Here is a 12,270-nt window from a genome sequence, read left to right on the forward strand (position 1 = left end):
GAACAAGAAGCAGCACTTCTGCGCCCGTGCCTCCCTCTCCCCAGGTCCTTGTATCTTTCCCCCCATGTTGAGTCTCCCTCTAAAGGGCACCTTGGATTGGGTAATCTGGAGACAAGCCCCTCCTATGACCACGCCCCTTCCCTGGCCACGCCCCCCCGAGCCTGGTTCTCAGGAGCCCTCAGTTAGTCCTCAAAAGCAGCAGCAACTCACTCTGTGACCATCAACTGCTTCAGCTCAAAGAGGTCACCCACCGTTCTTTAAGCAGTGGTCAGTATGCCTGGATAACACCCCAAGGCCCCAAAGTGTGAGGACCCAGGACAAGGCCTGGGGTGTGGCCTTGGGGATAGACCCCCATGATCATGGTAGACAGCTAAGGCTGTCTACACAGCCCTGAACCACTGGGACATTCAAAATCTGCTTAGGGAACTGTGTAGGCCTGGTCTTTCAAAGTGAATTCCTATGACCACCTGGTCAATAATCGCTTTGCAGCACAGAAAAAGATAGTGTGTGCTTAGTCGGTCAGTCGTGTCTGAGACTCTTTGCAGCCCCGTGGACTGTAGCCCACCAGGCTCCTCTGTCCATGGGATTCTCCAGGCAAGAATACTGGAGTGGGTTGCCATTCCCTTCTCCAGGGGATCTTCCCGACCCAGGGATTGAACCCTCCTGCAATTGCAAGCGGGTTCTTTACCATCTGAGCCACCAGGGAAGCTCCATAAGGATGGGGGGTAGAATTTTCTGGAAATGCCTCTTGCTAAGGGGATTCAAGCCAAGCTCAACAACTAACAGCTAAAATTTTACAGAGAACATTTCAAATCCTCCATCTAAAGCAAACTGTTGAAATAATAAATATATTTATGTTTATTATTAAATATATATTTATGCAATATATTTATCTTTATTACATCAACTTTTTCCTTTATTATCTTAGAAACACACCATGTGAGATGGTCACTAACCAGAAGACAAGTCAAATGTTGTGTCACTGTTAGGGTCTGGTGTATTTCAAATTAAAATTAAAAAAGTGAAAGTGTTAGTCACCCAGTCGTGTCTGACTCTGTATGACCCCATGGACTGTAGCTGGCCAGGCTCCTCTGTCCATGGGATTTTACAGGCAAGAATGAGTACTGACTTGTTTGCAAAGCAACTGGTGATTAAATAATGATGATTAATAAAAATCCACTTGGTGGCAAAAACTAATCAGCAGTGATGAGGCTGTTAGTAATCATTGAAAACTTCCCTGGAGATATGTGGAAAGGGAAAATGTTTGCTCCCTACCCTCACCCAAAAGATCCCTTTTTCTTTATCAATAATAGTATTGATTTTATTAATTAAATAGATTAATAAACACTTCTATTGAGTGTTTACTGTGTAACAAGCATGTTCTAAGGGCGCCATAAAGATCAACTCACTAATCCTCACACTGTCGGCATCAGACAGGAATCCTTACCCCCAGTTTCACAGATGAGAAACCAGCCGCCATGACCCAACACAATCCCAAGTCAACTCCAGGCCTCAGACTCATGTGGTAAAACGTATTTGATCCACACAGGAAATGCCAAATTAAAGAAATCACTTGCACAATGGCCCAAAAGTAGAAGCCATCGAGCATCCATCAAGGGATGAATGGATACACAGTATATACATCCATGCAATATCATTCAACTTCACGAAGGATATTCTGATGCAATCTACAACACGGGTGAACCTTAAAGACATCGTGCTAAGTGAAATAAGCCAGACACAAAAGGACAAATACTGTATGATTCTACTTATCTGAAGTACATAGTCAATTCATAGAGACAGAAAGTGGAATTGGTGGTCGCCAGGGGAAAGGGAAGGGGATGGGGGGGTCATTGTTTAATGGGCACAGAGTTTAAACACAGGGTTCTTTATACTTTGGGAAGATGACAAATGTTCTAGAGATGGATAGTGGTGATGTTTGCATCATGTGAAGATACGTAACATGACAGAAAGCGTTAGCTGCTCAGTCGTGTCTGGCTGCAACCCTATGGACTGTAGCCCACCAGGCTTCTCTGTCCATGGGGATTCTCCAGGCAAGAATACTGGAGTGGGTTGTCATGCCCTCCTCCAGGGAATCTTCCTGACCCAGGGATTGAACCCGGGTCTCCTGCATGGCAGGCATCTGCCTTTACCATCTGAGCCACCAGGGAAGCCCAACATGACAGAACTATACGCTTAATAGTGGTTGCTCTGAACCGAATGTCTGTGTCCCCCCAGATTCAGATGTTGACACCTAACCCCCATTGTGACAGTATAAGTGGAGTAGTCTGTGGGAAGTGATTAGGGCAGCAGTAGCCTCGTGAATGGGAGTAGGGCCCTTCTGAAAGAGGTCAGGCAGCTCCACACCTCTCTGCCATGTGAGGACACAGGGAGAGGACAGTATCCAAGAACCAAGAAGCGAGTTCCCACCAGACACCACACCTTCCAGGGCCTCGATCCCAGACTTCTCAGTCCTCAGAAGGCTGAGAAATAAATTTCTGTTGTTTATAAGTCACCCAGGCTATGGTATTTTTGTTATAGCAGTGCAAAGGGACTAAGACAATGGCAAATGCTTTGCTGTATATATTTTATCACAATAATAGACTGACTTTTCAAGGAAGGAAGGAAGAAGGAAGAAAGGAAAGGGAAGGAAGAAAGGAAGGAAAGAATGAATCCGCATGACCTCCTGTGTCTTCCCCTCCCTCTAACCTCATCCCACCTGCATCATCTTGGGAACACTTGCCCCCACCCCAGTCCTTCAGTTGCCTAACTCCCTATCTATCTGCTCTTGATGTAACTGCGACAACTGCCTGTCTGATCTACCTGAAGTAAGGACCCCAGGAGATCTCTGGCGAATCCCCTTGCTTCTTCTCTCGTTAACACTTATTACAACCTTGCAATTATTTTAGAGAATCTTCTGTTTTATGGGCTTCCCTGTTGGCTCAAATGGTAAAGAATCTGCCTCCAATGCCAGAGACCTGGGTTCGATCCCTGGGTCGGGAAGATCCCCTCGAGAAGGGAATGGCTACCCACTCCAGTATTCTTGTCTGGAGAATCCCATGGATAGAGGAGCCTGGCAGGCTGCAGTCCATGGGGTCACAAAGAGTCAGACACGACTGAGCGACTAACACTGGGCTTTCCTGGTAGTTCAGCTGGTAAAGACTCTGCCTGTAAGGCAGGAGAGCCTGGTTCGATTCCTGGGTCGGGAAGATCCCCTGGAGAAGGGATAGACTATCCAGTCCAGAATGCTTGGGCTTTCCCTGGTGGCTCAGACAGTAAAGAATCCACTTGCAATTCAGGAGACCTGGATTTGATCCCCTGGAGGAGAGCATGACAACCCACCCCGGTATTCTTGCCTCGAGAGTTCCATGGACGGAGGAGCTTGGCAGGCTACAGTCCAAGGGGTTATAGGGAGTCAGACATGACTTAGTGACTAAGCATAGCACTCCATACCCCACCCAAAGGGTGGCCTATTTGGGTGGGCTTAGAGTGCGCCCATAATATCCATTAAACCCCGCCTGCAGCTCACTAAACCTCACCAAGCATATATACAATAAAAAGGGGTACGGTTTACAAGTTCAGGTTCACGGCTAGTCCCCTGCCTCCCTGCCCCCCCCAACCAGACTGTCATCGCTAAGCCCTTACTGTGTATAAATTTGGCAGCCAGCACTGCTCCCCATTGCAGCTACATAAGCCCCTGAAGATGGGCGCCAGGGGACTGTTTGTGTGGCTCCTCTTCTCATTCCAGTCCCTAGCACAGCATCCGGTACCCAGTAGGTGCTCTAAATTGAGCAGAGAGGATAGAGTCCATGCAGCAGAGCTTCCCCCAGGGCTGGGAAACAGCATGGTGGTTCAGATGCAGGAGAGGGAAGGGGGTATGTCCGTGAGGGAACAGCAGAGGATTGTGGCAGGAATAGGCTATCCTTGTGGCTCCTCCAATTCAAAAAGCACCCCACCCCTCCACAGGGGTGCCCTTGAAGCCTTTGAAGGTCAAGAGGTTACATTTCTTAAGATGTTGATGTGGTTACATTTCTTAAGATGTTGATGTGACATTTCTTAAGATCTTAAGATCGGCTCAGACCCGTTTCCTGGGGGTCCGGCATTGACAACCATTCTCACTGGTCACGCTCAGCCACGTGGCCTCAGATAGACTGAAGGACCCTGGGGGCCATCAACAACCTCTTTGGGTGCTGCTATGACAGCCAGGCCAAGCTCCATCATCTAGGGAGCAAGGAAGATTTACCCACAGGATGCTGGCGTCTCCCCAGGAAGCTCACAGCCTCCGCCCCCTTTTGGGTGAACAGGCTCATAAACCGTGGACCATTGCAGCAGCAACCAGAAGCCGCTGAGACCCAGGAGCGGGGGAGGGGAGGCACGTGGTGAGGTCCTGGCAGCGTGGACGACGATCCTCCCGGGCATCTCGCTTACCTTAGCCAACTGCGTCTGCAGCTTGTTTTTCACCTCTGTCTCCTCGGCGATGCGAGCGTTGAAGGCCAGGTTGGTGTTGATGAACTGCCTCCACAGCTGGTCTGCCAACACATCAAAGAGGTTCTGCGCCTCCTCCCGCAGCCGGATGGAGTTGGCCCGCATGTTCTGTGAGTGCCGGATGTTGTCGTTACTGAATTTGGCCCACGTCTCAGGTACAGAAATCCTAGGAGAGGCAGGAGAGAGAATTTACCAGGTGAGGAGGATGGTGGGGCGGGGGGAGGTCTGCGGCAGGCTTGGAGATCTCTGCATCCGGGGTTTCTCAGCCTTGGCGCTCTGACATTTGGGTCAGGATAATTCTCTGTTGAGGCTTCCCTGGTGGCACTAGTGGTAAAGAACCCACCTGCCCGTGCAGGTAGACGTAAGAGACTCGGGTTCAATCCCTGGGTTGGGAAGATCTCCTGGAGGAGGGCATGGCAACCCACTCCAGTATTCTTGCCTGGAAAACCCCATGGACAGAGGAGCCTGGCGGGCTACAGTCCATAGGGTCATACAGAGTTGGACACAGCGACTTAGCACACACTCACGCAAATCTTTGTTGGGGTGGGGAGGATGGGCTGTCTTCTGCTCTGTAGGGTGTTTAATAGCATCCCTGGCCTCTAACCACTAGGTAGGTGCAGGGAGTAATGCTTCTCTCCTCGTGACAGTCAAAAATGTCTGTAGACGTTACCAAATGTTCCTTGGAGGAGGGGGAACAGTGAGCCCTAGCTGAGCCCCTGAGCTGATCCAAACCCCTCATTTACAGATAAGGTGACTACAGGCTGGCTGGTTTCCCGAAAAGGCACTTGGTGAATTGGAGTGGAGAGATCCCCTGGACGGGCTCTTTTCTTTAACCTTCCCTCTTTCTCCACCAAAAACACAGATTCAGGCCAAGAAGGGGACATCAGGCATGTTGCTGGCTGAAGGGCCCCTCCATTCACGGATGAGCCTGTGGCCACGCTACTTGTACTGACTTACTCACTCAGCAAATGTTCTCTGAACACCTACCACATGCCAAGACTTTTCCTAGTCACTTGGGATAGAGCGGGTGACATCCTCATCCTCATGGTGATGAATTTCCAGGGGAGAGAGATAGACAATAAATTAAGAAGATGTTTACACCTGGTGTTACATTCTGGGAAGGAATTTAGAAGCAGAATGAGGAAGAGAGACAAGTGGAGTGGGTCATTATGTGTCAGTCAAGGTCATAAAAGGAAATAGATGGAATTTATACTCAGAGAACACTGAGAGACTCATAGATTAGTGAGTGCACAAAGTTGTCACCACCCCAGCTGTGAAAGGAGAAGGGAGGGAGCCATGGAGAATAAATCCCCAACATCCTTCTTCTTCATCTCCTGCTGGTGACCCTCTTATTGGCTGAACCCTGCTGGGAACCAGATGGCAAAGACCCAGGAAGGGCAGTTTGTAGAGGGCAAACTCCTCTATCGGACTCACACCAGGGCAGCTAGAGAATGGATCTGGAAGGACGAATAGAGCTCAGGCGACATTAGAAAGGGCAGGCTGGGAAGGCTTCTTGGAGGCGGTGACGTATAAGGGATTCAGTTTAGGGAGGAGAAAGTTCTTCCTGGTTGAGTATGTAAATCCATGCAGTAAGTTTTCTCCTCTGGGAAGCCTTTGAGAAATAGACACACATACACATGTTCCTTTGAGCTGACTTCAGTCCCCGGGTAAACCAGATTAGATACATTTTTGAGGTCTTTTCTAGCCGGGAAGTCTCCAGTTCTTAAAATAAAGCAGATTTTTATTCTCAGACAGCAGGAAAAAAGAGATTCAATCATCTGAAATAGAAGGATCTTTCAGGACATTTTAAAGCACACTTAGACTAGATGGTGACTAGAAATATTTCTAAAAGCATACAACATGTGCTTGTTTTGTCTGGCTTTTGCAGGAGTTAAAATCAAACTTCTGGAGAGGTCTCAGCTTCTAGAGATGCAAGAGGGCACTGAGTCTGATCCAGAGCTTTCATCCAACAAAGACTGGAGGCTCAGAGAGGTGAAGTGTCTTCCCCAAGGTCACAGAGCTACTCACCATCAATCAAGGAAGCACCTGCCGCTGCCCAGTGGGACGCTATCAAAGTCAAGGGCAGCAGCCGCCAAGCCCCGCTCCCCCGGAGCAGACAGCTGAGCTCCGAAGGGAAAATAGCCCACTTACTCACACTCTCCTGGGGGAGTTTGCTGAGGCAGCCTGTCTCCTCACAGGTGGCATGCTTCAGGAGTCGGGGGGGGCATGCTTTCTGGAGCGTGTGTCCTCTGAAAACAGGAGGACACAGCAGGCTTTGCTGGGAAGGCAGGAAGGCGCGGTGGTAAAACAGGGTCCCAGTGTCCCACGTGGACTCAGACTGAGGCTCTGCCACTTGCTGTGTGAGCTTGGACCAGTCACTACCCCTCTCTGAGTCTCAGGCTCCTCATTGTGAAATGGGGATGAAAATGGTGCCTTCCCTGGAGGTTGCTGACTGACTAAACGTGAGCCCCTATCATGGCACCTGACAACAGAAAGCGCTTGATAAATGTTTATTATTCACGAGATGATCTGGAGGGGCTCAGCACAGTGCCCAGCCTATAGCAAACACTGGGGGAAAGGCAACGGCTAGCATCTTCATCACGTCATCCCAGGTGATGAGAAATTCCATGAACAGAGTTACTGCAGTGCAAACTCCAAACGTGCCGCGACCTACCCAGACATGGCCTCGCCTTAAGAAACCCCACAGGGACTTCCCTGGTGGTCCAGTGGTTAAGACTCCGTGCTACCAATGCAAGGGGCCTGGGTTTGATCCCTGGTCGGGGAACTAGGATCCCACATGCAGCCAGATGTGCCCCCCCCAAAAAAAAACCCAGATACAAAGCCTCAGGCTAGCACATCTAGGGAGCAGTTAGTCACCCCAAATGGCAACTCTGGCTTTCCAGGTGGAGTCACTGGAATAGCAGACTCCTTGAAATAGCAGACCCCTTGTGTGCAAGGAAATCGGTCTCCACCAACCAGCCTGGCCGCCCAGCTTCCAGGAAGGCATCTGTTTGGGAAGGGAACCTTCCAGATTCCCTGTCCAGATGGCAGCTGTGGCTTAGGGAACTGCCCCCCCCCCCCCCCCCGCCCCGCCAAGGCCTTGTTCACCTCGCCACCGCCGTGGGGAAGTCAAATTTGTCCAGACAAGGAGAAGGGCCCATGGGAGTTGTCATTGCAGGAAACCCCAAAGCGTTCTTTCAATAGCCGCGTGCTTAATACAGTCCAGAAAATAACCCCAGCATGAGCCAAGGAGACCGTCCCTTCCTTCTCTCCTCTCCCTCCCGCCTCCCTTTCATTTATTTTCTCAGTCCACAGACATTTATTGCACACCTACTATGTGAAAAGCACAATTCTATGTGCTAGAGGGTTTTTTTCTGAAGGGGACCCAAGAGAGACCCCACCCTCTGCATGTACCCAGAGCATCGCTCTCCAGCAGTCATTTCTCCAGACCTTGAACTACCAATGGGGAAAGCTCGCTTTCATTTTCAAGCAATTCCATGATGCTGGGACATGCCCACAGCAATGCCAGGCAGACAGGAGAGGCACCTATTTTATGGTTGTTGTGACGAGAAAATGGGGTCACACAGCAAGCACTCAATAAAGGTTAGCCATCATCATTCCCGACGCGAGGATCTGTGCTCAGCGCCTCAGACGCCCACCTTTCCACCCTCACAGCAACTCTGGGAGGTGGATGTTATTTTTATTCCAGTGGTAGAGGCGGGGAAATGGAGCCCAGAAAGATTAAGTCCTTTGTTCTGAGGGTTCATTGAAGCCTGGATCTGAAACCAGGCAACATGGCTCCCAAATCCACTCCTTTTTTTTAAGCTTTTTATATTATTTTTGGCTACACAGTGAGGCATGTGGGATCTTAGTTCCCCATCCAGGGATTGAACTCACACTCGCTGCATTGAAAGCATGGAGTTTTAGCCCCTGGAAGTCCCAGAACCCACACTTAACCAGAGTGGGCAGGGATCAGTTGACTCTCCCAACCAAGCTTTTGTTCCTCCCCCTCCTGGTTAAAGTCATCTTGTCTTGTAATTTGTTTGGTGTGCCTGCCAATCCAGGTGCCCCAAGAGCAGCGGCTGTGGGACCCTCACAAACCAATCACCTGTGCTCTCTTCCTGGAACTTGGATCTTGGTGAAGTGGGCAAGACAGTGGTACTCCAACATCAAAGCTGATTAGCTCGTTCAGGCTGCCGGAACCTCCCCCTCCAGCCTTCCCCTGGAGCCTCAGTCTCCCCGACAGCCTTCCAGTAAATTCCATCATAGCTTAGCCAGAATCGGATTCTGTGGCATGCAACTGAATTCAACCCACAACCCATCCAATCCACGGCTCCACGCTTTTCTGGGGCCTGATGCCCCTTTCCCGTTCCTTGGCAGGAGTGGACCCCGAACCCCTCTCGAGGCTCCCCTCGGGCACAGCCAGGTGGGGACCGAGAGCCCGGTACTCACGTGCCATCAATTTTCTCCACCCCGTGGAAGAAGCTGATGCAGTCTGACGTGTTCCGTAGGTTAAGGCACTTCTCATCAATGAACTCGGCCGAGTTTTTGTCCTCGAGGTCCCTCTCCAGGGCGTGCTGAGCATCTCGGTTATCACTAGGAGGCAAGGATGTGTCCCAGGATTGTGCTCTCATCCAGGGTCCCTCACCCAGGGTCACAGGGGAGGTCACTGCTGGAAACCGAGTCTCTGGACCCCAGGAGGATGTTCTGTCCACCCCCAGTAGCTTCCAGCCCTCTTCCCACCGTGAGGCCCCCACCACACACCCAGGGTCTCCCCCTACTCCCCCTCCCATCCCCCCGGTCCAAACAGACCTATTGTCACTTAGAACAGGAGAGAGCGAATATTTATTGTAAAGGGTCAAATGCTATATATTTTAGGTTTTGCGGGTCATGTGGTCTCTGTTGCAACTAACTGCTCAACTATGTAGGAAAACAGTCATAAATAATCTGTAAATGAATGGTCATGGCCATGTTCCAATAAAACTTTATTTACAAAAACAGACGGTGGGCCAGTTCCGGCCCTCCGATTGTAGTTTGCTGACCTAATATAAAAGATACAAATTCGCACTTTGGACAAAGCCAGATTTCAATTGATTCACAAATCATTGTGTCTGACCCTATGCCAGGCATAGCGGGGAAAGACATGAGTAAGACCCAGGCATTACCTTCAAGTTGCTCACAGATGTGTGTAAATAAGTACAGAAAAAATAAATAAAGAATAAGGGCAACAGTGCAGGTTTGAAAAGGATACACAGGAACAGAGGAGGAAGCCATTAACCCAGGGTGAGGGCTGGTCAGGGTAAAGGGATCTCACATCTCACCTGGATCCATCTCTTCCCCCTCCTGCATCTTCTCATTTTCTCCCTTTCTCTCCCTTCCTCCCTCTATCTCTGTCTTTCTCATCTTTATATCTTTCTGCCCCATCTTGCTTGGGTGTGTCTCTCTCCACCTCTCCCTGCCTGTCTCTATCTTTCTGCCACGTTCTTTTTCTGCTATAAATACTGAAAGCTGGTGAAAGGCTTCAAAAACAGGTCAGGAGCAAAGAAATTAAATCCTTATGCTGGGACTGCACCCATCAGGAGGCACAGAGGGTCATGTTGGGGCAGGAAGAGCCCTACTGGGGCCCTTGGGGCCATTGGAATTGGCAAAGCCTTGGAGAAATGGGGCCCCACCCTACACTATGAACCAGAAGACAGACCAGAATGAGATACTTCTTTGGTGGTCCAGTGGTTAAAACCCACACTTGCACTGCAGAGGGCATGGGTTTGATCCCCAGTCTGGGAAATAAGATCCTTGTGCACCTTTGTGACCCCATGGACTATAGCACACCAGGCTCCTCTGTCCATGGGATTCTCCAGGCAAGAATACTGGAGTTGGTAGCCATTCCCTTCTCCAGGGGATCTTCCCGACCCAGGGATCGAACCTGGGTCTCCTGCATTGTGGGCAGATTCTTTACCATCTGAGTCTCGAGAGAAGCCTCTTTCACTTTCATGCCACATGGCAAGGCCAAAAAATTAAAAAAACAAAAACAAGAACAGAATGTAGGAGACACACATACCAGAGCATCAGAGGAGGACCTAGGGCCTCAGAATCACGGGTTAGTCGGTCCAGCTCCTGGCCCTGGCTAATGAGGCCCAGGGAAGGAGGGGGCAGCCTGTCCCCCAAGATGGGGATTCTGGCCAGTGCCAAAGCTCACCCTGCTGTTGGCCCACCAGGAAAAGCCTGAACTTGGCTCCTGCCCAGTCAGAAAAGCCTTTTCTGCTTTGCTGGGGCATCTGGCGAGGTGAGGACTCGACCCCACCCAGATGCAGGCCCCAGGCCTCACTTAGAAAACCACGAGTCCACAGCCCAGCACCTGCTCGGGGCCAGGGTGGCCCCCAGGTGGGTCAGCGATCGAGCCTCCCCAAGGGGTCAGGGCGCACTCTGATGAGGCTGTGGCCAATCCTCGGGTAACTGGGCTGCCCTGGCAGCTCAAGCCACCTCCCCAAGAGATGACAGGCATCCTCTGACACGCGGGCCACTGCCCAAGGTCAAAGGGCCTCTCTCTAGGGTGAGTGGACCTCTGATCCTGGCAAAGTCCACCTGCTCTCATCTCCCCCCGACTTGCGCTGCCTTGACGGACGGCTTCCCTCCCAGCCTCTCCTGTTCTCCTTTCCTCTTTCTCCGTGTCTATCTTTTCCACCTCTCTCACTCTGGATTTCTGTATTTGTCTGGCACGTCTATGTCCCTCTCTGGCCCTATGTCTCTATGCTCCTCATCTCTGTCTGTTTACAGCTTCGTGTCTTTCTCTTTCTGTCTCTCTCTCCCTCTGACACCAGCGCTCGCTCTGAGCTTCTCATTCTGTGTCTCCCAGTCGAGGAGACCACCCTGGTCTTTCTAGTTTTCCTGCACAAGCAGCCCTCCGCTCACTCCAGTTTCAAGATTTCTCTTCCAGGGTCCAGTTCCCCAATTTCAAGTCTGGGATTTTGTTCACTCTTTCGACTCAAACTGTCCCATTTCCCAAACTAGAGGCCTCCTGTCACTCCGACACAGAATTTTGTCACAGCCGCAAGACAACCACAAATGGAAAACCATGCTCTTTTGCTTAAAAAAAAAAAAAAAAAGTGATCATAAACATAAGGGCGGGGCTTCCCTGCCTGCCAATGCAAGAGAGTAAGAGACTCCAGTTTGATCACTGGGTCAGGAAGATCCCCTGGAGAAGAAAATGGCAACCCACTCCAGTATTCTTACCTGGGAAATCCCATGGACAGAGGAGCTTGGTGGGCAACAGTCCATGGGTTGGCAAAAGAGTCAGATACAATGTAGTGACTCAACAGCAACAACCATAAAGGTAAGAAAAATGCAATAAAGACATATGCCTGCCCAAAGCATCCTCTCTGTTAAAACTTTCCTGTTCTAAGTACAAGTATTGAAGGCTTTATAAAAAGTTAATTTATAGACAAATATTAGGCAAGTTTAGTCCAAGCAGTAGGTGAACTGCCACAAATCAGGACAGAATATGGAATTCAACTCTCCTTTCCTCCATTCAGCTGCTGCCTCGGTCACTGCTGTATTTGCATCTCATTTTGATGTTTCTCCACCTCTGAGGTCTCCCCGAGTCTTCCCAACTCCTCTGCCCCTGACTGCACCCTTAGATCTGCAGGTAGCTTTTCAACATTGCCCTGGATGACGTTTTATCCTGGATAATTCTCTCCAACCCTGTCCCCCTTTTTTTACAGCCTCAGTGGGGTCAGAGAGCTGCTGTGTGTATCATGTGGGCGTGACTGCTGTTTCTGGGGATACAGC

General features: G+C 50.3%; 1 protein-coding gene across 1 annotated transcript in view; it reads right to left on the reverse strand.

Annotated features, from left to right (window-relative positions):
* Positions 1 to 12,270, reverse strand: part of TEKT5 (tektin 5) — a 46,937-nt gene that overhangs the window by 26,576 nt on the left and 8,091 nt on the right. Inside the window, exons 4-5 of the mRNA XM_043914301.1 lie at positions 8,938 to 9,081; positions 4,429 to 4,651 (exon numbers count right to left, since the gene is read on the reverse strand). Of these exons, the coding sequence (XP_043770236.1) occupies positions 4,429 to 4,651; positions 8,938 to 9,081 (367 nt within the window). The remainder of the gene's footprint in view (positions 1 to 4,428; positions 4,652 to 8,937; positions 9,082 to 12,270) is intronic.

Source organism: Cervus elaphus, chromosome 10 (assembly GCF_910594005.1).
Source record: "Cervus elaphus chromosome 10, mCerEla1.1, whole genome shotgun sequence".
Lineage (NCBI taxonomy): Eukaryota > Metazoa > Chordata > Mammalia > Artiodactyla > Cervidae > Cervus > Cervus elaphus.